We start from the raw sequence: 26,209 nt of genomic DNA on the forward strand, positions 1-26,209 counted from the left end.
TACTAACTTTGTGCTTTGTTTGTTATCTTTCTTCGTTTTTCTAGTTTCTGGTGTAAAGTTAGATAGTTTATTTGGGATTATTTTGTTTATTTCTTGAGGTAGGCCTGTATTGCTATGAACTTCCTTCTTAGAACTGCTTTTTGCTATGTCCCATAGATTTTGAAACATTGTGTTTCCGTTTTCAAGGTGTTTTTTATTCCATTTATTTTCTTCATTGACCCACTGATTGTTTGGTAGCATGCTGTTTGATCTCCACATGTTTGTGTCTTTTCCAGTTTTCTTCTGGTAATTGAAGAAATTACATGCTGTGGCCAGGAAAGATGCTTGCCACAATTTTAATCTTCTTGATTTTATTGAGATGTATTTTTTTGTGGCCTAACATGTGGTCAATCCTGGAGAATATTCCATGTACACCTGAAAAGAATGTATATTCTCTAGTTTTTAGATGAAGTGTTCTGTGTAAAACTATGTCCTTCTCATCTAGTGTATTGTTTTAAGTCACTCTTTCCTTATTTTTATTATTTTTATTTTTTGGCCTGGGTGATCTATGTATTGATGATGTAAATAGGGTGTTAAAGTTCCCTACTATTATTGTATTACTGTCAATTTCTCTGTTGCTTTATATATTTAGGTGCTCCTATGTTGGGTGCATTAATATCTACAAATTAATTGATTTTTGGATTGACCCCTTTGTCATAATGTCCTTCTTTGTCTTTTGTCACTATGTTTGTTTTATTTTATTTTTAAATTTTTATTTATTTATGATAGTCACAGAGAGAGAGAGAGGCAGAGACATAGGCAGAGGGAGAAGCAGGCACCATGCACCGGTAGCCCAACATGGGATTAGATCCCGGGTCTCCAGGATCTCGCCCTGGGCCAAAGGCAGGCGCTAAACCGCTGCGCCACCCAGGGATCCCATGTTTTAAAGCTGATTTTATCTAATATGAGTATTGCTACTCTAGCTTTTTTTCATTTCCATTTACATGGAATATCTTTTTCCATCTCTTCTATCTTTACTTTCAGTCTCTGTGTGTCTTAGATCTGAAGTGAGTCTCTTGTAGACATCATATTGGTAGTCTTCTATTTTTATCCATCCAGCCAACCTATATCTTTTTATTGGAGCATTTAGTCCATATTTATTTATTTATTTTAAAGATTTTATTTATTTATTCGTGAGAGACACAGAGAGAGAGAGAGAGGCAGAGACACAGGCAGAGGGAGAAACAGGCTCCATGCAGGGAGCCGATGCGGAACTCAATCCCAGGACTCCAGGATCACGCCCTGGGCCAAAGGCAGGCGCTAAACCACTGAGCCACCCAGGGATCTCATCCATTTATATTTAAAGTAATTATTGGTAGGTATGTACTTATTGCCATTTTGTTATTTGTTTTCTGGTTGTTTTTGTAGTTCTTCTTTGTTTACTTCTTCCACTCTTTGCCTTCTCCCCTATAGTATGACAGTTTTCTTTAGTGTTAAGTTTGGATTCTTTTCTCTCTCTCTCTCTTTTTCTTTTCTTTCTTTTTTTTTTTTTTTTTTTGTTATCTGTTACAAGTTTTAGGCTTGTGGTTACCATGAGTTTTATCTATGTTGATCTATTTATACAGAAGTTTATTTTAAGCTGATAGTTGCTCAAGTTCCAGTGAATCTAAAAGCACTACATATTTGGGATACCTGAGTGGTTCAGTTGTTGAGCGTCTGCCTTTTGGTTCAGGTTGTAATCCCAGGATCCTGGGATCGAGTCCTGCATTGGGCTACCCACAGGGAGCCTGCTTCTCTCTCTGCCTATGTCTCTGCCTCTCTCTGTGTCTCTCTCATGAATAAATAAATAAATAAAATCTTGTAAATAAATAAATAAATAAATGCACTGCATGTTTAACCTCTCTCCATGTTTTTGATGTCAGATTTTTTTTTGATGTCAGATTTTATTATCTTTTTATTTTGTATATTTTTAACTACTTAGTTATAGTTATTTTTACTATTTTTGGTTTTTAACTTTCATACTAGCTTCTAAGTGGCTGATCCACTATCTTGAACATATATTTACTAGTGAGATTTTTTTCTTTTATATGTTTTCTTATTTCTAGTTATGACATTTTCCTTTCCAATTAAAGAAGATCCTTTAACAGTTCTTGTAAGGCTGGTTTTAGTGGTGATGAACTCCTTTAGTTTTTGCTTATCTGGGAAACTCTTTATCTCACCTTTAATTAATTCTGAATGATAACCTCGTGGGGAAGAGTGTTCTTGGTTGTTAAGTTTTTCCCTTTCAGCACTTTAAGTATATCCTGCGACTTTCTTTTGGCCTGCAGTTTCTGCTGAAAGTCATGACCAGTGTAAGATTTTAAAGACTGCCTCCCATGCTGTTTATCTTTTTAGTTTATCAAATGTGAAAAGAAAAACAACAGCCGTATCGTTAATCAATATATATGTCATATAGTTATTTTTTTAAAGGAGAAGCTACTTATAAGGCAATGTGGAAACAGAGTTTATTCATCTGTTATTAAAAATGTTACACATTCCTTTAGAACACCAATAGAGCAATAATTGTACATTTTAGAGAATGTAAAACAAATTAAATCGTAATTAGTTTTTACTTCTTTTGCCTTGGCAAGACTGGAAGTATGAGTCACTGGTTATGTTTACAAAAGGACTAATCAGGAAGGGAAAAACAGTTTTGGTATAATATAGATTTTCCATTCAATTTGTGTTCTGGGCTGTGCTCCAAGAACAAAGCTCATTCCTTTTTGAAGATCCTCTTGGCTTCTACTCCTTCATATGTGTAAGTCTGAAAGGTGTTAACAAACATAGAAGGATTTGTCATAAGATTTAAGGTTCAATTAAGGAAAATATTAGTATTATTATAGCTTTGAAATGATATAGTATTTTTTTCTTAGTCTTGATAGCAACATTTTATACAGATACAGGATATACCACTTAAAAACATGGCTTTTGGTTTTTAGTCACATATTTTTAGTTAAAATTGTCATTGATATATTTTACATCTATATAAGTTCTCTTCAAGAAATAGGCAATAGAAAATACCTATCTTTTAAAAATAAGATTTATGAGAAAGGTAATACTTTATTTGTTAAAGATATAACTCAGCAATCAAAATACAAAATAATTATTATGTAATTACTTTTGTCTTTAAAAAATAGCTATAATCTTTTTATAACTCACCTGCACAAGTTCACCACCTATAATTTCTCGGATAGCATTCAGTTCATTTCCATTGTCTACCCGTTTGAATTTTCCAACAAGTTTATTTCCCTCTAAGTTCCAAGTACCCTATAAATATAAAATAAAAAAAAAATAATACCAAATAGCTTTTTTTAGAGTCTTACATATGAAAAAAAATAGAGTCTTCCATATGTCAAACACTGTTCTGCGTTTTATAGGTCTACTTCTCAGTCTTCACAATGACCTTATAAAGTGGATATCACTATCTCCGTTTTATGGTTGAGAAAACTGAGACATAGTAGTTCACTTAAAGTCACAGAGCCAGGATTGAACCTAGGCTTTTGGGGCTCTAGAGTACATGCTGGTAACCATTATGCTAGTCTCACTCGTTTCCAAATGCTAAATATTAAGGTAGATGAGCAATGCCTCCCTTTTCTAAATCTTTCATGTTAAAAAGAGTGTCCTAAATTTAGTCATGGCTCAACTTAGTTTCATAAAGAGCCTAACAACTTTGTATATGTTTTAATTTTATTATTGTTGTAATAATTTAAAAAGTCCGGGTGCCTGGCTGGCCCAGTCAGTGGAGTGTGCAACTTTTGATCTTAGGGTTATAGGTTTGAGCCCCATGTTGGGTGTAGAGATTGCTTACAAATAAAATCTTCAAAAATAAATAAATAAATAAATGGCCACAATTGATCAAATATTTGACAATTTGTCATTACAAACATATAATTTAACTAGAATATCCTGAGGACAAAAAAGATTTTAAAAAGCCAGTTGAAAAACATCACTACCTAAAATTTCTTGTCTTAAACATTAAAAGGTATATTCCCGGGACACCAGGGTGGCTCAGCGGTTTAGCGCCTGCTTTCACACCCAGCACGGGATCCCAGGGTCCCAGGATTGAGTCCCACATCAGGCTCCCTGCATAGATGGAGTCTGCTTCTCCCTCTGCCTGTGTCTCAGCCTCATTCTCTCTCTGTCTCTCATGAATAAATAAATAGAATCTTAAAAAGAAGGGGGGGGGTAGTGCAAAGGGGCTTCTGACTTCCAGGACACAAATGCAAATATCACCTTCCAATAAATAAATAGATAGATAGATAGATAGATAGATAGATAGATAGATAGATAGTATATTCCCAATAACCTACAATGTAGCGTCAGATTTTTCCATTTGGCCACTCATTCATTAACTAATTTATTCATTTATTTTATTATTTCAGTGTATTTATTAATGACTATTATGTTTTAGATAAATCTAAAAGCTTTTGTTGCTATCATGTAAGTTAAGTTGAAAATACTGAGCTTTAGTTTTCTTTATAAATAATAGGTCTATACTTAATTTTCTGAAGGATGTTTTTCTAATTCTTATTCTTATTCATACAGATACGAAAATAAAAATATTAGATTTAAATATCCTACCAATTTGTGCGGCATGTAATGTGGATAGACTCTATTGACTGCTTCAGTAAATGAAGGAGGCTTAACATTAAATCTATCCAGGGACAGAAACATACTATTTTAGTATCATGTAGATAAATCAAGAATACATTGCTTGTAAAAAAGTTTCTTACAGTGAGTTCAGTTCCATCTGCTAGACTGTAATTAAAAGTGACACCAAGCTCAAAAACAATTTCAATGGTACGAAAAGTGCTTGATTCCTTGACGGTGAATTTATTTCCTTCTTGTGTAATTGTCAGTTTCAAATTGTCATGAGTTGCAAGCTTCCTTTTCACCACATTAATACCTGCAAAGCAAAAGATGTTGGAATAACATAAAAATAAAAATAAAGTCAAAATGCCATAGAAAGTGTTTATTTCAAAAAGTTCTATTTTATTTGTTTATGTATATTTTGAGGGTGGGAAGGAAAACCTGATAGCATTGCCTTTGCACAAGAGCATTCAGATTGCCTGTTGCAAAAAAATTTCAAGCTTAGTCAAATCAAGACTAGTGATTCAAACTATCTTTCCAAAACTTATGAAAAATTAAATGAAAAACAGAATTGAATCTTGAATTGAGTAATTTTAATACAATTATCAAACTTTTTGCTTCAATGTTAAGTAAACTAAGTTCCAGAAATGTAGAACATAGGATTTAATATATTAATATATTTATAAGGAACTTTAATTCTGCATAAACAGTATTTTTTAAACTTTTTTTGACTTTTCATAATGGCTTTATTTATTTTTTTCCATAATGGCTTTAAAAATTTGAACTTAATAATTCTCTTTGCTTTGTGTTTCATTTCTCTCACAAAAACGAGAAAATTGGCAAAGATTTCAGTGAAATTTATTATTGTAAGAATGTACAAATCCCATAAATTTCAACATGGAATTCTGGAACTATAAGATATAATTGATGCAAATTTTGTTTTTGGGGAATGACTCCAATTTGTTTGCACATCCTGTGCAGTGTATGAGCTGCCAGGGTATTAGAATAGCTATTAAAGTTAGTTAAATTATTATTAATTTTTAAATATTTATTCATGAGAGACACAGAGAGAGAGAGAGAGAGAGAGAGAAAGGCAGAGACACAGGCAGAGAGAGAAGCAGGCTCCATGCAGGGAGCCTGATGTGGCACTTGATCCTGGGTCTCTAGGATCATGCCCTGGGCTGAAGGCAAATGCCGAACCCTGAGCCACCCAGGCATCCCAAGTTAGTTAAATTAAAACCCACAGAGAAACCACATGGAAACATAAGATTATTCCCCAAATTTTGTATGTCGGAGGAAATGAGAATTAAGTCCAATTTATTTAGAACTGCCAATTATTATAGAACTTTTTTCCATTACTCTACTATATGATCTTTGTTTTTCCACCCTCTAGTTTTCCATCCTCAAAGTTTTGAAGTTTTCATAATGCACTTCCATATTTTAGAGTTTTGAATTTTTCATTATGCACTTCCAGGTTTTGCTCTCTAAACCAAAAAAATACCAGTTTTCAATAATATAGGCACAAACAGCAGTTGAAGAATGAAACATACCTGGATCTTTTCTGTTTCAGAGAACTCAAAGAATCTTTTCTCCCACTACAAAGACTAGGTAGTTTTACTAATATAAGAAGTAAGAATATTATTTTCCCTACTCTGAGCCATCACACATCCTGGATCCTCACCATCAGAACAGGAACCATTCCCTAAACCCTGAGGTTTAGAAGGAATTAGAAAAATGTCTGTAAGGAACAAAATAACAAGCCACTAAAGAAATAAGCCCTTACCCATTTTTTCCATGAACTTGTCATAGTTCTCATTCCGGTCTATCTTCCAAGTACCATCAAAAGCCATGATCTCCAGTTGAGTCAGCCTCTAAGCAATCAGAGATTCAGGTCTGTCCTTAGGAGACAATTTATTCTATTTTCTTATCTTAGAACCAACTTCATACTGTGATGTGGAAGTTTAAAGTTTAAAAGGTCACCTAACTACACTAATGCCCAGCCATTGTAGTTTATCTTTCTATAAATTTCTTAGTTCCTCTCCTGAAATTCAACTGAATTGCAGTTGACCCTTGAACAACATGGGTTTGAAGTGCATGGATCCACATATATATGGATTTTTTTTCAATATATACAATACAATATTGTAAATGTATTTGCTCTTCCTTATTTTTTAAATATTTTCTCTAGCTTACTTTACTGTAAGAATACAGTATGTAATACATATAACATACAAAATATGTAGGAGTTTTTTGTTTTTTAAAAAGATTTTATTTATTTATTCATGAGGGACACAGAGGCAGAGACATAGGCAGAGGGAAGAGCAGGCTTCCCATGGGGAGCCCAATGAGGGACTTGATCCTAGGACCCCAGGAACAAAACCTGAGCCAAAGGCAGACGTTCAACCACTGAGCCACTCAGGTGCCCAAAATATGTGTTAATTGACTGTCTATGTTACCAGTAAGACTTCTGGTCAACAGTGGACTATTTAAGTTTTTGAGAAGTCAAAAGTTATATAAGGATTTTTGACTACATGGGGGGGTTGATGCCCCTGATCCCCATGTTGTTCAGGAATCTACTATAAAACATGATAAACAATACTTATTCTGTCTCCAACTACAATTTGTGAGTACATTTATTTCAAGAACTAGAATGTATACTCTGAAAATAAAATTTTCTGCTTACAAGTTCAAAGTGCACACTACATTGGAGGTAACACAATTTAGAACATATATCAAATAACATCTGGTATATGAGACTATTAATGACCTATCCCTTTTTTACAATAGCAATTACCTTGTAAAGTTAGATTTTATGACCAAATATAAATAAAAAGTTAAAGTTAATACAATATTGAGACTGAAGATTTATTCATGTTGCTAATATGTTCTTTTGCATTGTGTTTTAGGTTGCCAGGAGTTTGGTAAATATCCTGGTACCTGGTACAGTGCATGGCACATAGTAGATACTCAGTAGGTTTTTACTTTGGTCTTGAATGGTGATAGGCCTCTGAGAAAAATTTTAAGATGTAGAAGTGTAGTTAGATAACCCGAAAACTTCCATAGGAGAATCAGTTTTAAACATCTGCCATGTACAGAGAAAACCAAAATCAGATGTCAGCTATGTCATTAATTAAAACTATTCCTTTGTTTTGCTCTTATTCCCTCTCATCTCCAATCCTGGTACAATCAGAAACTAAAACTCAATATGTATATGGGACAAGGCTAAAAAGATAAAAAGACAAGAAGATCACATGTCTCTCCTTTCCCCCACTGCAGGCTTTGAGCCTGGAGCAGGATTGAGCTGGTGGAGGAAACACATTAAATTACTCTGAAGTGTAGAGTTTTGATTATTAACTAGTTGGAACATATAATTTCTAAAAAGAGACAGTTATTGTGAATAAATGTGACCAGGGAAACTCTTATCAACTAAAGGTCATTAGAGAAGCAAAAGAGCATGCCGAAAATTTTATTCAGGGTTGGAGGAAGGATGTATCTAACATGTGAATAGAAAATTGGGGAATAGAATTAAGTTTTTAATTTCTGTTTTAAGTAGGCTCTATGCCCAGCATGGAACCCAACACAGGGTTGAACTCACAACCCTGAGATAAAGACCAAAATGAGATAAAGAGTCAGACACTTAACCAACCAAGCCACACAGGCACCCTTAGTTTTTTTTTATTTGATTGCATCCATTGGGCACTTTTTCAGTGGAGTTGCCCACTTATTATTTTATCAAGTAAGTGCTTTAAAAAGCAAATGACCTTCTGTTAGCTCCATTATTTCATTAATGGGGAAAAACACATCAGAACATAGAGAATGGGATAGGGAGAGGGATATTGAGAGAGAGAGAATGCAATTTTAGAATAATAGAAGTCCTTTACATTTGTAGCTAACCTTATGAAAAAAAAATTACTTGTCATTGTTTTTCTCCCTTTTGTCAAAGGTAATGAAAACTTCATCATTTGGAACCATCATCGTAGTATACTTTCAACTTGAGAAGAGTAGAAAAGTTCATGGTTACCCTAAAGTCAAGGACTGGTCTCTTAGGTAATCAATCCACTACTTATGGTTTATTTGTGAATTTAGAAGGCCATGAATAATGGATCCAATATTTCTTTCTAGATTAGAAAAATAGTTATATCTGGTCACTGGAATAGAAATGTGGTACAGTAAAATGAAGATGTAGTTTAGAAACAAAAAGACTTAAGTTTCAATACTGCCCAGCACCCATTACTGTACAGGAACTTGGTGAGATTGCTCTATTTCTCTGAGTCTCAGTTTCCTCAGGTATAAAATGAAGAAAATAATAAAATCTAATACATAGGGTTTATTAACAAATTATATAAAGCACACATCTGAGCAAGACTTCAAGTAGACATCAAGTCCTCAGTAAATCTTTCTCCCCTCATTCTCTGAGAAAGAAACTCCAACAGTCATAATAAACTTTGAGATAGATGCTAGGTCCAAGCCACTTTAATTTTTATAAATAAAATCCCTGTCTTTCTGATGTTTATTAGAAAGTCATCTAATAGTTGTTTGGGTATTTCATGACTTATACTCATGATTAACTTGGGACTGGGTATGACTTGGATTTGCCTGTTATGGATATAGCATGATGCTTTGGTCCCTCTAGGAATGTATCTATCTACCCTGTAATCTCATGACTGAAATAAAAGTGCCTGCCCCAGTTAGTAAGGTGGGGAGTGTTGTGCCCAAGATTGCGAATCCTAGAAACCACCAAGGAGCCGACACGGATGCAAACACACGAGGGTTTATTTACAAGCTCGAGCTTGGGTCCAAGTATAACCCGACACAGCGGAGCAGGGACTTGGACCCCAAGACTAAGAGGCGTAGCAGCTTTATAGGGGCCAGTGGCCAATGGGATACGCAGAAAGTTGCACAGTCTTGTCGGTCCACATGCAGGTGGCCAATTGAATTACATTTTACCCTAAAGTATCCATTTGAATTGGCCTATCACTGAGCCAATTTCCGATTAGGGTGTGCCCAGCGGCTTGACTAGGGTGGGGCAGCGCCTTAAGCAATAAGGTCATGTAGGGGCCATACAGGAGGTGGCGGGTGCAGCACAAAATTAGTCCTGCTCTGCTTGTCCAGGGGTAGGGGATTTTTGTCAAATTTCCTGGGTCCCACAGGGAGGAAGAAACAAGAATGGCTTAAGTCAATTGGAGAAAGACAATTACAGTATGGTTTCACTCATATGTGGAATATAAGAAACAGCACAGAGGATCATAGAGGAAGGGAGGGAAAATTGAGTGGGAAGAAATCAGAGGAGACAAACCATGTGAGACTCAACTCTGGGAAACAACTAAGAGTTGCTAGAGGGGATGTGGGGGGTGGATGGGTAATTGGGTGATGGATATTAAGGAGGGCACAAGATGTGATGAGTACTGGGTTTTTTATACGCAACTGATAAATTATTGAACACTACATCTGAAACTAATGATGTACTATATGTTGGTTAATTGAATTTAAGTTAAAAAACATAAAAGAATGGCTTCTTGCGCTTGTTCACCTAATAGTGTCTTCTGCCCTACGACCCAGCAATTGCACTGTTGGGGATTTACCCCAAAGATACAGATGCAATGAAATGCCGGGACACCTGCACCCTGAGGTTTATAGCAGCAATGTCCACAATAGCCAAACTGTGGAAGGAGCCTCGGTGTCCATCGAAAGATGAATGGATAACGAAGATGTGGTTTATGTATACAATGGAATATTACTCAGCCATTAGAAACGACAAATACCCACCATTTGCTTCAACGTGATGGAACTGAAGGGTATTATGTTGAGTGAAATAAGTCAGTCAGAGAAGGACAAACATTATATGTTCTCATTCATTTGGGGAATATAAATAATAGTGAAAGGGAATAGAAGGGAAGGGAGAAGAAATGGGTAGGAAATATCAGAAAGGGAGACAGAACATAAAGACTCCTAATTCTGGGAAACGAACTAGGGGTGGTGGAAGGGGAGGAGGGCGGGAGGGTGTGGGTGAATGGATGATGGGCGCTGAGGGGGGCACTTGACGGGATGAGCACTGGGTGTTATTCTGTATGTTGGCAAATAGAACACCAATAAAAAATAAATTTATTATTAATAAAAAAAATAGTGTCTTCTAAACTTAGTCTTGTCTCCTGGCCACCTTGAGTTTCCTAGGAGGAACAGGATGGGATCAGGTAAGTAAATAGCACTTGGACTCATGCCACCCTACTAACAGAATGGACATGTTAAATTTTTCAGCTTCCATTTATCAGTGGCAGTCCCTGTTGTCTTTGGAGTGGCATCATTGGATTTTTCAAATGACTAGATCAAATTTTTAACATTATACTTTTCCTTTTTCAGCTTCCCAACTCTGTAGCTTCTCAATTCTTATCACTCACCTGGACCCCACCTAGAAAAAATTATACAGAACCTATGGACCAAATTCCCTATAGACAAAGTTCCCCACAGACCTCTCCTACTGATGATACAATTGAACCACCCAGCTGAGGGCCGACACAGTTCTTTCTTTTCTTTTTCTGATAAAGCTAGAAGACTTAGGGTCCTGCAGTTGGGAGAGTGGGTGGATCAGGTACATGTGTGCATGTGGGTGCAGATGCTCTTTCTCTGGTCTTGTAGTCCATGTTAACCACTGAGTAGTATGGAAGAAGTGGAAATCAGCAGAAGCTCCTGGTGATCCTTATCCCTTTGCTGCAGGGGATTGTACAACCTAAATTCATAACATGGCTTATGAGGCCTTTACTCTTATTGCCTGTCTCTTGCCATTCCTTACTATATCCAAAGGTCTGAACACACTTAACTTCTTTCAATCTCTGGTCACTTGAATGTGGATTCTTTCTGTTGTGTCAGGTCCCAGCTTGGTCATTAACCGCTCTGAGAAGCCTATCCTGAACCACAAGTGGGTCAGTAAGCCTACTTCTCCCAAATGTAATGACCTTCGTAAGGTCTCATAAAAGTCATGAAAGACAAAAACAGCTGATTCATAATAGCCAAGGAAATATTAGTATCATCATGAAGACCAGAGACATCATGAGGAAGGGCAGTACAATGTTTCAAGCTCATCTCAAAGAAATAGCTCTCTAGAGATCACAGAAATCCTTTCATGTCATTGTATAGTAGGAGGGAACATTTTTCTAGAGTATTTAAAAATATATCATTTATGGAAAACAGCAAAAAAAAAAAAAAAAAAGAAAGAAAACAGCATTTTCAGGCCTTTTCTAATCACCTCAGAATTTCAATCCCAATTTGTTTAACTTTTACATGTCAGGGAAAAACAGTGGTCTCTATCAGGCCTGTGGAAAAGGAGGATTTGAGGGGCCCATTAAAGGAGCAACAAGAAGTCTTAAGATTACTCTCTAATCCCTAGCAGTGGATAATGAGAAAGAATCTAATGTTTGCCTACAGAGACCACTTCATTCTGTTTTAACCATAATCTTCATAATATTTTAGAAATATTAAGACCTGTTAAATTATGTCTTAGATTTTTGAACCTGACATGACTGGTTGGATTTCTTCCAAAAAGACTGTAGAGTTATAGCAGTGCATAGCAGGACATCTGCCATATAATGGCAGGTATGGCTTGCTAATTGTCGTTAATAACAGGACAGCCATTTTTTGGGATCCACACAAGACAGTTGAATGATCTTGCATGAAGGATTTAAAACTCCTTCATCTTCTGCCTTCTTTGTAATCTTATTCCCAAAATGATCAGTCTCCTCAAGCAATTTAGATGGAAGGTCACTCATCTCCTATGCTCCTCATACCACAAACAGTGGAAGATGGGTTTGCATTATTTCAGTTCTCCACTGCCCCATCCAAACCATTTTGTTTCTGTTACCCCCCCCCCCCATTTTAAAGAAAGTTTCTTCTTTTGAGATCATTTCCTTTTGGCTATCACTTTCCAGCTTACTTCATCATAGTTATCTGCCATTTACCCCGTCTATCATTATCTACCATCTGTCCCCATCTAACATTGCTATATACCATCTATCACTGAAGATCTTGACATCTGGCTCACGGTCATCCTCTGTGTCCTGCCATTATCCTGGGTGACCTCAACGTCCACGTAGATAAGTTATTTGTCACTCTGGCCTCACAGTTCCTTAACCTCATCTCTAGTAACCTTTACTTCTGTTACACTTTATCCACTTACATCCACAGCTATAATCTGTGATTCGTGTTTACTCACTAGAGTTGTTTCTTCTGTAAAATGTAATATGTGACCCTCTGACCACAACTCTCCATTGTCTCAATCTTCTTCATTTTCTCACATATCTTGGGAAAAAACTTGGCTTGGAGAGAACATTAGTCAGTTCCCTTTATTTTCTCCCATATTGAAGCCCCCCCGGTTGCTTTACATTCTCTAATCAATATCCTGTTGCCAATAAAAAGACTCTCTTACACATTCTCCCTGCACCAACCCCTGTGCTATCACAAATGCATGGTTTCTAGTCTCAGCTATATTGTCCACACTGCCTGGCAAGACTTTTCTGTATCCCAATCAACTCCCCCCTCATTTTATGACAATATCTTTAACCATTCTTTTTTTTCTATCAAAGGTGGAGTTTTATTCTTTTTAAAAATTATTTTATTGCAGTACAGTTGACATGCAATGTTACATTAGTTTCAGGTGTACAACACAGTGATTCAGCAACTCTATACATTATGCTATGCTCACTATAAGTGTAGCTACCATCTGTCACCATAAAACACTATTACTATATCATTGACTATATTCCCTATGCTGTGCCTTTTATTCCTATGACTGGTTCATTCTCTAACTGGAAACTTTTATATCTACTCTTCACCCATTTTGCCCATCCTCCCAACCCCCTCCCTCTGACAACCACCAGTTTGTTTTATGTATTTATGGGTCTGTTTCTGCTTTGTTTATTTTATTTTTTAGATTCCACATATAAATGAAATCATATGATATTTGTCTTTCTCTGTCTTTTATTTTACTTAGCATTATATGACCTAGGTTTATCCATGTTGTCTCTAATTGTAAGATCTCATTATTTTTTATGGTTGAATAAAGTTCCATTGTATCTATCTATCTATCTATCTATCTATCTATCTATCTTTCTATCTATATTATATCTTCTTTGTCCATTCATCAATCGATGGACACTTGGGCTGCTTCCCTATCTTGGCTACTGTAAATAATGCTGCAATAAATATAAGGGTGCATGTATCTTTTCAAATTAGTGTTTTTGTCTTCTTTGGGTAAATACCCAGTAGTGGAATTACCATATCATATGGTGTTTCTTTATTTTTCTTTTAAAGACTTTTTTTAAAGTAAATCTCTACACCCAATGTGAAGGTCAAACTCACAACCCTGAGATCAACAGTTACATGTTCTACCAACTGAGCCAGCCAGGTGCCCTTCATATGGCATTTCTATTTTTAATTTTTGAAGAACCTCCATACTGTTTTCCACAGGGGTGCACCAATTTACCTTCTCCCCAACAATGCACAAGGAGTCTTTCTCCATATACTCACCAACACTTGTTATTCCTTGTCTTTTTGATACTAGCCATTCTGACAGGTGTGAGGTGATAGCTCATTGTGGTTTTGATTTCCCTGATGCTGAGTGATGTTAAACATCTTTTCATGTGTCTGTTGGCCATCTGTATGTCCTCTTTAGCAAAATGTCTATTCAGGTCCTCTGCCTATTTTAATTGGATTATTTGTTTTTTGGTGATGGATTTCATCTTTTTCTATTCTCTTCTTTCCTTGCCTTCAACAAATGACCTACACATTATTCCACAGGGGAAATAAATGGTCAAATAAGAATTCCCTCAATTCTTGCCTTCTCACTTTCAATATTACCTATTACTTTTTTTACTCCTATAAATTCTTTTACCCACTTACTCAACAAATATTAGAATTTCTACCGTGACTTAGACTCTATACTTAAGTATAGAAGAATGAATGCATACAGTTTCAGTCATGAGGAAGCAAGGCTTAAAATTTTAATAGTGAGGCACATGCAAAGACTTTTTCCCCCTTCATCTTCATGTTTCCCCCTCTCTCTCTTTTATTTATTTAGCTGAGGTTGGATCTTTTCTCCTCCACTTCAAAGTGGCCAAGTTTTTCTCCTTTTAAGAAATGAAAAGAACTCTCTGGATTCTTTTGATGTTTCTAGAAACTACTCAGTCTTTCTCCTTTCTTTTGTAGCCAGGCTTCTTGAGAAAATAATCTATACTTGTATCTACATTCTTCTCTTCCCTTAGTGCCTCAATCTACTGCAATACCAGCTTTCATTTTCATCACTCCACGAAAACCACTCACTGAGATCATAGGTGAATCTTTTGTTACCAAACTCTATGCACATATCTTGGCCTTTATTTTATGTCACTGCAGCATTCTAGACCATTAATTCTTCTGCCTTTGAAATTTCTCCTTTTCATTTCCTGACTTGATTCTTTCTTGACATTCATCTTAATTCTCTGAATACTGCCTTCGAGGCTCTTCCATAGGCAGTTGTTCCTCACTTTACACCTTGTATTTAAAGTTGTATCTTAAGAACTCTTTTCATTCCACATAGTCTACCTGGGCCATCTTTTTCATTCCCATATCTTCAGTTCCCACCTATGTGATTCCAAACGTCAGATCTACAACTCAGATCTCTCTCCTACCAGGTATTATCCCTTACTAGGTTTCTTTACCTGTATGCTTTATCAGCACCTCAAATTCCACAAAACCAGAAGGGAGCTTAACTTCCCACTCAGTCTTGTTCTCTCCTCTTCTATTTTGTATATCAGTAATTGATCCTGCCATTCTAGGGATAATTCTAAAGTCTTTTCTCTCCTTTATTCTTGGCTTGCCATTTTATCAAAAAAATCAACCTTTACTCCCTAACATCACTTAAATATATCCTCTCTTTGTATTTTCTAGCAGTCACTATTACTCACCTAGATTGCTACAATAATTTAAATAGTGTTCCCCTCCTCCAGTATCTCAGAATCCATTTTATCCAGAGAATTATCTTCATAGAATGCACATGTGAGCATGTCCTGTCTTTGCGTCTTTATCATTCAGTGATTCCCTATTACCATCAGCATAAAATTCTGTATTTCTTACCTCTCCTGTTCATCTTACTTTACTCTTCTTCTACCCAAAGGGCTCTAACTCTCCCATCTCTGTATTTTTGTTCATCTTCTTAACTCTGCATGTCAATCCCACCCCTTACCCCATGCTTTCCTGACTGATACCCACTTAGACTTTAAGAGTCAGTTGGGTGTCACCTGTCCAACAAGCTGCCTTGCCAAGCTTCCTCCTTCCTGCTGGCCTGGGTTAAGTCTTTGCCTGTGCTCCAGTATTGCCATCATAACTCTTTTACACTTTACTGTATTAACTGTGGTATCTGTTAACCTGTTGTTTCTTCTAAGAGATTTTCAGATTTGAGGGCAGAGACAATGCAAAGTGGGTACAAAATATGAACAAAGTAAACTTATGCATCCTAATTAAAGCCTTTGTTGCCTGTTTAGAAGTTCCATTTGTTTCCCAGTCTGGGTTCTGCATGTGGGTCTTTGACTAGCTAACAGGTTGTTTAATAATGAACAGTAGTACCCCACTGCCCTCTATTTTGATACTAGGGCCATGGGTTTACCAAGTGTAATATTTTGACTCCCTGCCTATTTTGCAACCTAATTGAGGAGCCTCCATTTGCAGGCTTTCCAAAAGAAAGGTAATTACCGATCATAGGCTCCAAAGCTATCTGGTTGGCGGACTTTGGCTTCTTGATGAAATGAAGCAAACTTTTATCTCAGAGTGAAAGAATAATGTTGCCAAAGTGATACTTTTTTAGGCATGGCAGAAGTAATCCTATAGAAATCAATAAAATGTTACCAGTGTTAGGAAAGTATCAGTTGGCTTAGCTATACCATAGTTTACATCCTTGCCATAGAGAAGCACACTTAGTGGGAAGACTACCATGACTGTATATGTCACTGTAGAAAATTTTAGGAATATAGCTAAGCACAGAGAAAAGAAAAAATTACTCAAGATCTTATCTCCCAGGGTAGTCAGTGCTAGCATTTATATATATATAATAATATATATTAAAAATATATGTATATTTATACACACACCATTCATTTATATAAAATACATGTTACACAAGTAGATGAATTTATATCATATATATTATTTTACAAATCTTTAAAAGTTAACTTTATCAAAATTTTTCCATTTCATTAAATATTCCTCTACATCAAGAAATTTTTTAAATTAATTAATTATTTAATTAATTAATTTATTTCTTTATGGGGCTGGCATAGAGAAAGGGAAAGAGAGACTCTTAAACAGGGTCTATGCCCAGAGCAAAGCCCAATGTCGGGATTAATCTCACAACCCTGAGATCATGACCTGAGCAGAAATCAAGAGTTGGAGGCTTAACTGACTGAGCCACCTACCTACCTGCCTCAACAAATTTTTTTTGAAAAATTTTTTAAAATTATAGATTAATGAGGAATCAATGCAGATAACTTAGTACAAAAAGGCATAAAGAAAAAATTAATCAAGGACTTATAACCAACTGGGCATAATTAATATAATGTTTACATATAACTCATCTAGTTTTAAGTGCGTTTAAACATACGTATATATGTATGCATATATATTTTTATGTATTTCTACATACCCATATGTGTGTATATGTACATATAGATGTGTGTGGGGGTGTATTCCTATAAGTTTGTGTGTGCATAGATACCCATGCACATATCTTCATTTGATCAAGATTTGTATTTTAGAAGGCTTCATTTGGCACCAAATATAAGAGAGATTTGAGGAACTCATCTGGAATCCTTACTGAGAAATGAGAACTAAAAATAAGACTGTGAAAGTGAGACTGGAGAAAAGAGAACTATATAGATGTGGGAATGCCCTAGGTGGCTGTCAGACTAGATTAGCAGATCAGACAGCAGATGGCAGCTGTGCCAGATGTGTATGCTATTTCCCAAGGGCATCCAGGCACCAGCTTCTCTTTTCAGCAAGCTTATCTATATGGAAGACGGACCTTTGAAATACAGATAAAGTCCCTAAACAACATCAGTCAGTCAGACATTGAAATTTGCCCCCAGTGAATGTTTGTTCCTCTTTCAATTGGCATTTGCTTCTTAAATCCTTTCCCTGTTAAAGAAACAGATTAATTTAAATAGAATCACTCTCTTTAATAACTTAAAGATTGGCCTTTACAATCTGTTTGTTTATTCATCCATTCGTTCCTCTCCTCATCCTTCTGTAACCATGAATTGAATGAGCACAATTTATGGAGTTTAACTAAAATGCAAATTTATTTTTGTCTTTATCTTTCACTGGGTCAAGTTTTTTTCCTGTGCTTGTTTGAAAAACTAGGCAGTCCCTTGTTTTTTCAGCCCAATCAAGTAATGAAATGTTCTATCAGGGTCTCAGAGACACCCAGCTCCAGAGGGCACCATTGACATTGTAATCTTTGTGAAGGAGTCTCCTGGAGTTTAGCCCCAATAGAGTCTATGGAAATAGTGCCTTTGTAGTTTTGCAACAGACCCTTGGGTACCAAGCCCACTTTCATATCGAAATCATAGTTTTAATTCAATATTTAGAAATGTTTTGTCTGACATCTTAAGAATATTTTTCGGGGGTACCGGGTGGCTCAGTGGTTGAGTGTCTGCCTTTGGCTCAGGTGGTGATCCCAGGGTCCTGGGAATGAGTCTCTGCATCAGGCTCCCTGCAGGGAGTCTACTTCTCCCTCTGCCTATATCTCTGCCTTTCTCCGTGTGTCTCTCATGAATAAATAAACAAAATCTTTTTTTGAAAAAAGAATATTTTTCGTTCAAGGTCAAGACTTCTCCTCTACACTCTACCTTCATTCCAGGGCCTGGCTACAAGCAGGCCAGCATTCTTCAGGGAAGAGGATGCCATAAACCTTCTTTTGCTTCTGGCCTCTGGGGTTGGAGGGTAGGGTAGAAGGTAGAGAGAAGTGGAGCCCTTTTCATTGCCCTGGCCCTCAGTCTATCTCTCCAGATATAGCAGTGCCTCATTTTCAGTTAGTGACTCTCAGTGCCCTTCTGCCTGCCAGCTACTAGGTTGTCTTCAATCCTCTCAGACCATTCTCTTGGACAGGATACTTTTTAAAATGACCCCAGGACAATATTCCTACCATTAGTTTTCATCCAGTTCCTAGAATTCCCATACTTTTGACCCACTCTGAAAGGAGGATGCAGATCTTCCTAGTCACCCACCTCTATCCTCCTGTGATAGGCTGCTTTAGCAGGCACAGGTGAGGGTCAGACATCATTACCTGGTACTCCTCACTCAGAACTGGGACTAGGGTGGAGCTAGTGAGGCACTCACCTTAAGAGAAAAATTAAAGGGGATGCCAATCAGCATTCAAGATAAATAGATAAGATAAATAATATTTTATTATTTATTTATTATTTATTTTATTATTTATTTATTATTTATTTTCACTAAAATATAAATAATATTTTAGTGAAACATTTAAAAATATATTAATGCAAACAAATATGGGCAAGATACCAAAATTTTAAATAAAAACAGGATTAGTGCAGTAGATAGTGAATTCTATGACTATCTTGAGGTACATTGCAAACAATTCTTGTCATTCATTGTTCACCCACAGCATAACCATCGTTCCAATGAAATAATCCTCAAAAATTCTCTCAGTTGCCATCATCTTTTAGAACTATGTTGAAATTTAGGCTCTGTGGTCTAACAGCTCCCTTTGAAATGTATTTTATGTATTGTTGTACTGTTCAAATTTCCAACTTATTTATTTGTTTTTTTAATGATTTTATTTATTTGCAGAGAGAAAGAGAGCACAAGCTAGGGGGAATAGCAGAAGGAGAGGGAGAAACAAGCTCCCCTCTGAGTAGGCAGCCTGATGTGGGGCTTGATCCCAGGGCCTTGGGATAATGGCCTGAGTGGAAGGCAGATGCTTAACCCACTGAGCCACCCAAGTACCCCTAAAATTTCAGTTATCCATCAGAAGAGCATGAGACTCTTGATCTCAGCATCATGAGTTGGAGCTCCACATTGGGTGTAAAGATTATTTAAATAAATAAAACTTGAAAAAGAAAAAGGTAATCTTCAAAAGCTAAAGACTAATTCATTCTAAGAGATGTTAAACTAATGACTGGTGGGCAGCCCCGGTGGCGCAGCAGTTTAGTGCCACCTGCAACCTGGGGCGTGATTCTGGAGACCGGGTTCAAGTCGTGCATCGGGCTCCCTGCATGGAGCCTGCTTCTCCCTCTGCCTGTGTCTCTGCCTCTCTCTTTCTGTGTCTCTATGAATAAATAAAATAAAAAATCTTTAAAAAAATAAAAATAAAACAATAAACTAATGACTGGAAATATTTATAGTAACAAAAGATTTGCTAGATTGGTCCGCCTCACCAAGTAGGCCCTGAGTGCAGACTGATGTGTAAAATTACAGGGGGTCACAATGCATTTTACTCTCCTGTTAGAACTGTCCCCTAAAACATGCCTGTTACCAACTCCTTTATTCTGCCTATTTCCCCACCTCTATAGAGTCAGTTCTTCTTTTTTTTTTTTTTTTTTTTAATTTAGTTATGATAGTCACACAGAGAGAGAGAGAGAGAGTGCGGCAGAGACATAGGCAGAGGGAGAAGCAGGCTCCATGCACCAGGAGCCCGATGTGGGATTCAATCCCGGGTCTCCAGGATCGCGCCCTGGGCCAAAGGCAGGCGCTAAACCGCTGCGCCACCCAGGGATCCCCGAGTCAGTTCTTATGAGCTGTTCCTAAACAGCTCATTCCATAATTTCTGATGAATTTGTTGTTAATGTAAATAGACACCTTCAGAGGTAGAATGGTGAGCCTTGTTTTGTTCAGAGAAAAATGAAGGACCTTCAAGCTAGTAAATTGTCAGTTCCTTTGTAAAAAGTGTTTTAAATTGTTTTAGCCTACTGGATTAAGTCAAATTTTGTGTCAAAGAATACAGGCATGTCATTGTAGGCACTGAGATTGTTTTGAAACCTATTTTCTAAGTTGTGTTTTTTTTTAAGCTGATGTATTAAAGGGGGTAATTTAGTGAATAAATATGTGTTGTCTATTTAGTTGACTTCATACAGAGCTACTGGATCCAATGATTTTTGAGTAGTCAGAAATAATTCTCTAGAATCAATTAGGGCACCTTTGGCCTATTTGTGTAAGCCAGTACAAATTAGTAAGCACCCCCCTTGAGTCCAACTGCAGTGCATGGTTCAGTAACATCCAGTCATCAGCTATTGTTGCCTTGGTTAGTTAAATGTGCTCCATAAGCACACCATAAAATGCATCTGGCTCAATAAACCAAACTGTAACATGCTGTCCACAGAAAAGGAGATTTTATAGACCTGTTCTTGCTTAGAATAGCATAATTGGGAATTCAGTTAATTGTAATCCAAAAAGTTGTCTTAGCCCATGGCATATGAGTTCTGAAACCCCAAATTCTAAAATCTTGCTACATAAAAATGGCCCATATAATGTGAAAAATAGACACATAAATTGAATTGAATTTCACAACATGTTGTTTTCCTAAAATATACTGTCTAAAGAGTTCTTGCAAATCAGTTCCTGCTGCTTTATAAATGACCATATTTACACTGAATTACAACAGCCCTCCTGCAGTTGAGGCCAGCTTGTTCAGAGAATGAATTAAGGCCCAATGACACCAGGGACTCTATGGCCCCATTGTTGCAAGTGAGCAGAAGGTCAGTGAAAATGAAACATATTATAAAGTTTCCATTTCTAACAAACATCTTCCAAAGAATAAAATGGGAATTTAAGAAACATGTACAAGTTTACTTAATATTGTTTTTTTAAATGAATATTTTATTTATTTATTCATGAGAGACACAGAGAGAGAGAGAGAGGCAGAGACACAGGCATAAGGAGAAGCAGGCTCCATGCAGGGAGCCCGACATGGGACTTGATCCTGGGTCCCCAGGATCACACCCTGGGCTGAAGGCGGTGCTAAACCACTGAGCCACCTGGGCTGCCCTACTTAATATTCTTAATTAACATTAGCATTGATATGAAAGAATACATTTCACATATAGAGTGTGAAGAATAACCAAATAAATCCCATTTTAGCCATTCCTAGTTTAAAAAATAGAATAGTGCTGTGGCTAGCAGGCTTACCCCCCAGTGCTCACTATTCCCAAAAGCACTAATGACTCTCTGACTTAAGCACCTGAGAAGCTTTGCTTGTAGGCTTTCCTGTGATCAAGAAACATGCTCAACCCCTACCAGTACGGCATCTGGCTGTGCCAGGGAATTAAAGCCATCAGGAGCAAACCTCAACTAATAATGCACAGGAACTAGTAGATAAATACCTAAGCTTCTTTGTCTCTCAGGTAGGAAGACTTTGACATGTATTCTATACAGTCTTCAAGAGTTCCCCAGCGTGTAAGTCACAAGAAAATTCCCCAAACTGAAAGATGGTATTTTCCACGTTGAATGGGCCACCAAGCACTTATACAGTAGGTGAAAATAGGGCTACACTCAGGCACAATGTGTAATTTCATATATGTGGAGAAAAATAATTTTGTAAATTTCTGTGATTCTGGGGAGTACGATGAGGTGGCAGGGACAAGTGACATACACGTCATAATCATAATGGGTTTAAATTTCCCACCAGTGTACTGGAAGTTAGATGATCAAGGAACATTGCCTTCAAAATATAAAGGAAATTATTGCTTATTTTTCTAATCTAGAATTTTACCCCAACCAAACTATCAACTGAGTAGAAGGATAGACTACAGTTGTTTTCCAGTTTTACATGTCTCAAAAAAATTATCTCATAAACATCCTTTCTGAGAAGCTGCTAGAGGACAAAGTGTGCATATAAAATTTGGATTAAGAAAAAAAAACATTAAAACAGATTTTTAAAATATGGGGAAATATAATACCAAGTAACTTTTTCAAAGTGGTGTATTAATGTACCCTCCATAAAACAGTGTATATATATGAGTGCCTTAGGCCATGTCTTCATCAGTATTTATTTTTCCTCTAAAAATGTGATAGGATTCACTGTAAATCTGTCTAAGCCTGACAGATACTTGTTTTTCTTTATGAGAAAAATTTTAAAAGAGCAATTTAATTCCTTTAATTATAATAATATATATAATAATATGGTGTAATGCTATAGTATATATAATGCATATCATATAATATGTATATTATATATATTACTATGATTTTTACTGCTACTATTATATACATATTTTATGTTTTTTTGAGTCAGTTTCAATCAAATATTTATTTCCAGGATGTTTTTCATCTGTTACGATTTTTTTTCACTAATATATATAATGTTAGTATTAGTTTTGTCTTCTCTTCATTTTTTTTCTTGGTCATTAAACATGAAATATTTATTCAAACTCACCAATTACTAGACAAATGCAAATTCAAATAACAATGTGATAAAATATTATTTCCTTCAAATGTCTCCTCTTCATTTTGTATATTATAAGTCACTTCTCACTGGGTGTTTTTCCTCTGAACCTAGGAACTCCGAAAAATTTTATATATATGCAATGTGTATGTATGCATATATAGCTCTTACTATAGAAGTAATTTATTGTTGAAAATCAGAAAATGCAGATAGAACCTTCAATAATCTCTTCATTTAGGAATTGCCATTATTCACATTTATTGTAAGTTGGGTTCCCTGAGAGTCTTTTTTTTTTTTTTTTTAATTTAAAGATTTTACTTACTTATTTGATAGAGCAGAAGCAGGGGGAGCTGTGGCAGGCAGCGGGAGAGGAAGAAACAAGGAGCCCAATACGGAACTCGACCCTAGGTCCCAGGGATCATGACCTGAGCTAAAGGCAGACACTTGACCGACTGAGGCACATAGGCATCCTAAAAGACAGACTTGAAGACAGATAATTCAGTGCAGCTGATTGGGGAATGAGTGAAGGCAGCAGGACTGGGCAGAGGGAAGAAGCTGGTCCTCTCTGTCATACCAACAAAGTCCTTAGCCAGTCCTCTGAGGAAGTCTGGAACTGGAACAGCCCTTCAGAGTTGTACCTCACTCAGATGAGCGGGTTGGGTCTTTGTTCTGAACCTTCATTGCCCTGTGATAGGACACAGGCTGCGCCTGGAAAGAAGGCATAACCTTGAGCCTGGCAGCTCCCTTAGGCCTGGGACAATTTTTTGGCCCATCTGTAAGCTGACACTGTCAGCAGCCAAGAGTCCTGACAGCCTGGACGGTGAGTGCCTTTGTGCCTTGGTGTAGCATGTGTAGGGCTCGGGGTAGAGGTGGTTAGAGTGAGAGGTGAATCTTTTCAGTAAAGCACAGCATCTACTAAAATCTGCCTCTTGTATTTCCTGGATCAACTTGCTTAATATAATAAGTTTACTTCATCTGGGAACAGTTCCTCTAATTCTCTTTTTTTGGGGAAAAGTAGAAGTTTAGTGGGATAATCTGTTAGCCCCAGGAAGGCAGCTATCCTTGAGGTCCCATAAACTGAGTTTATAACCTCTCTCTTCTATTCCCCATTCTAGGTTTGCCTCACATTAGGGGCTTTCCCTGAGAAGCCTGGGATTCTGGCTCACACCGTGGTGGCTGTACTTACCCATTTTCTTCTAAAATTTGGCAAAGAAATACTAAAAGACCCTCCAGTGAATCATCTGGGTACCAAACCAATTTTTTTCTGCTTCCACAGTGTAAGAGCAACCCTATCTTCTGATACTCTGCTGTTAATTATTCCTGCCAGGATGGTGACTTCTTTTCTTGCCTACTGGCCTCTTGGGAAATAGGATTTCCTAACTCACAGAGGCCAGAGTTGGGATGGGAAGTGGTGGCAATGGGGCAACTTTTACTTTTTATTTCTGAGACCCATGTATTCCACCTGTTGAAGACAGAGCACCATATAGTGTTAGTGTTTTTCTGAGTGTGTACTATACCCTAGAGGCTGATGCCCTACTCTTGCAGTGTATGCATATATTCATTATTTAGACAGAATTCCTAAATTAGGTTTGATGACCAAATGCCCAGAGTAAAATCAGCTCACACAGATGAGAGGAGGTGTTCCTTCCCATGTTGAGGCCACGTCACAACACCCTGGGCTATCTACCAATGCTCTCCTCCTATTCCATTCCAAATTGTTTGTTCTACCTGCCAAGTAACAGCCCAAGTTGGTGCTGCCCAGGAACGCTGCTCTGTTGTGGAGGAATGGATTCTGACATGGAATTATCCTGGCAAATAGCTTGTAAAAAGAAGGATATAATTGTAGCTGGTAAATACAAAGGGAAGTATCAGTTAATACCCTACTATTCTATAATAGTTAAAATCCCTGCTGGGGAGTAATAAATTATATATTCCCCCCCCCAAAAAAAAACACTATATAGTCCCAAGAAGAAAGGAGTCTGTTTTTGAAAGGGCTCAGTTTGACCAGCTTGAAAATGGGAATACGAACTTCACAAAATATTATTCTTCTGACTTAGATAGCCTAATGAATGATTAACTGGCTGAAATATCAGTGATGGTTATGACTGTGTTGTATATCAAACTTGCTTAGGGCACATAAAAGAACACTTAGAGGATTATGATGGAATAAGCAGATTGCAGCAAATGCTGTTTGGCCTCCTTTGCAATAAAACGTTTACCTCAGCCTTTTTTTTTTTCCCTCATGGAAGAGATAACAAAAAAATTGATGATGGCTTTCTGTTTAATTGACATGTGTAGGGGTAACTTGGAGGAAAAAGGTCCGGAAGGAGAAAAAGGAATAGATAGAATAAGTAAGGATCATCCATGAGAAAAGCTCCCGGCTCAGCTCCCGGCTCAAAACCCCAGGTTTTGAAGAAGTTTGATCTCCAACCCCTTGTTTGGTGGTAGGTGAAGGGCATAATGATTCTCCCTCAGGACAGCATAATTAGGATGTGTGTTTATGGAAAGATGGCACAGGTGATGTCTACCCTATGATTTCCATTGAACTGTGGGCAATAGCTCACACAGGGAGGCCTGAAGTGACCTTTGCTCAGAGACAGGTGGTGAGCCCAGTGAGCCCCTTCTGCCGTGACAGCACTATGACGAGGAGAGCAGGGACTTTGCAACCAGACCAGAATTCATATTCTGGCTCTGCCAACTGCAAACTGGGTTGACTGAATAAGTAACCTAACTTTCTCTGCTTTGTTTTCTTGTCTGAAAAATGAGTATAAAATGATCTACTTAAGGGTACCTGGGGGGCTCAGTCGGTTAAGCGTCTGTCTTTGGCTTAGGTCATGATCCCAGAGTCCTGGGATCAAGCCCCTCATTGGGCTCCCTGCTCCTGAGGAGCCTGCTTTTCCCTCTCCCTCTGCCCCTTCCCCAACTTGTCCATGCACGTGCATGTGCACACATTGTCAATCTCTCTCTCTCTCTGTTTCTGTCAAATAAATAAATAAAATCTTTTTAAAAAGATTATCTACTTAAGGAGATTGTTGTAAGGATAAAATGAGTTAATGTATGGTACAGGTCTGGCACATGGTTGCTGCTCAGTAAATGTTCACCTCCCTCCCTCCACAATGTGAGAAGGCCTTACAATGCCGAGAATTATCCTCTGGTAATTCTATAGAAAAATCCTCTTTAGGC

The 26,209-nt window shown here is 37.1% G+C and overlaps 1 protein-coding gene across 1 annotated transcript in view; it reads right to left on the reverse strand.

Moving 5' to 3' along the window:
* Window positions 1-2,458: 2,458 nt before the first annotated feature.
* The window catches only part of FABP2 (fatty acid binding protein 2), a 31,640-nt gene continuing 7,889 nt past the window's right edge, over window positions 2,459-26,209 (reverse strand). The window contains exons 2-5 of the mRNA XM_072810136.1: window positions 6,392-6,479; window positions 4,752-4,924; window positions 3,178-3,285; window positions 2,459-2,782 (exon numbers count right to left, since the gene is read on the reverse strand). Of these exons, the coding sequence (XP_072666237.1) occupies window positions 2,732-2,782; window positions 3,178-3,285; window positions 4,752-4,924; window positions 6,392-6,458 (399 nt within the window). The 5' untranslated portion in view covers window positions 6,459-6,479 and the 3' untranslated portion in view covers window positions 2,459-2,731. The remainder of the gene's footprint in view (window positions 2,783-3,177; window positions 3,286-4,751; window positions 4,925-6,391; window positions 6,480-26,209) is intronic.

The sequence above is a fragment of the Canis lupus genome, chromosome 33 (assembly GCF_048164855.1).
Source record: "Canis lupus baileyi chromosome 33, mCanLup2.hap1, whole genome shotgun sequence".
NCBI lineage: Eukaryota > Metazoa > Chordata > Mammalia > Carnivora > Canidae > Canis > Canis lupus.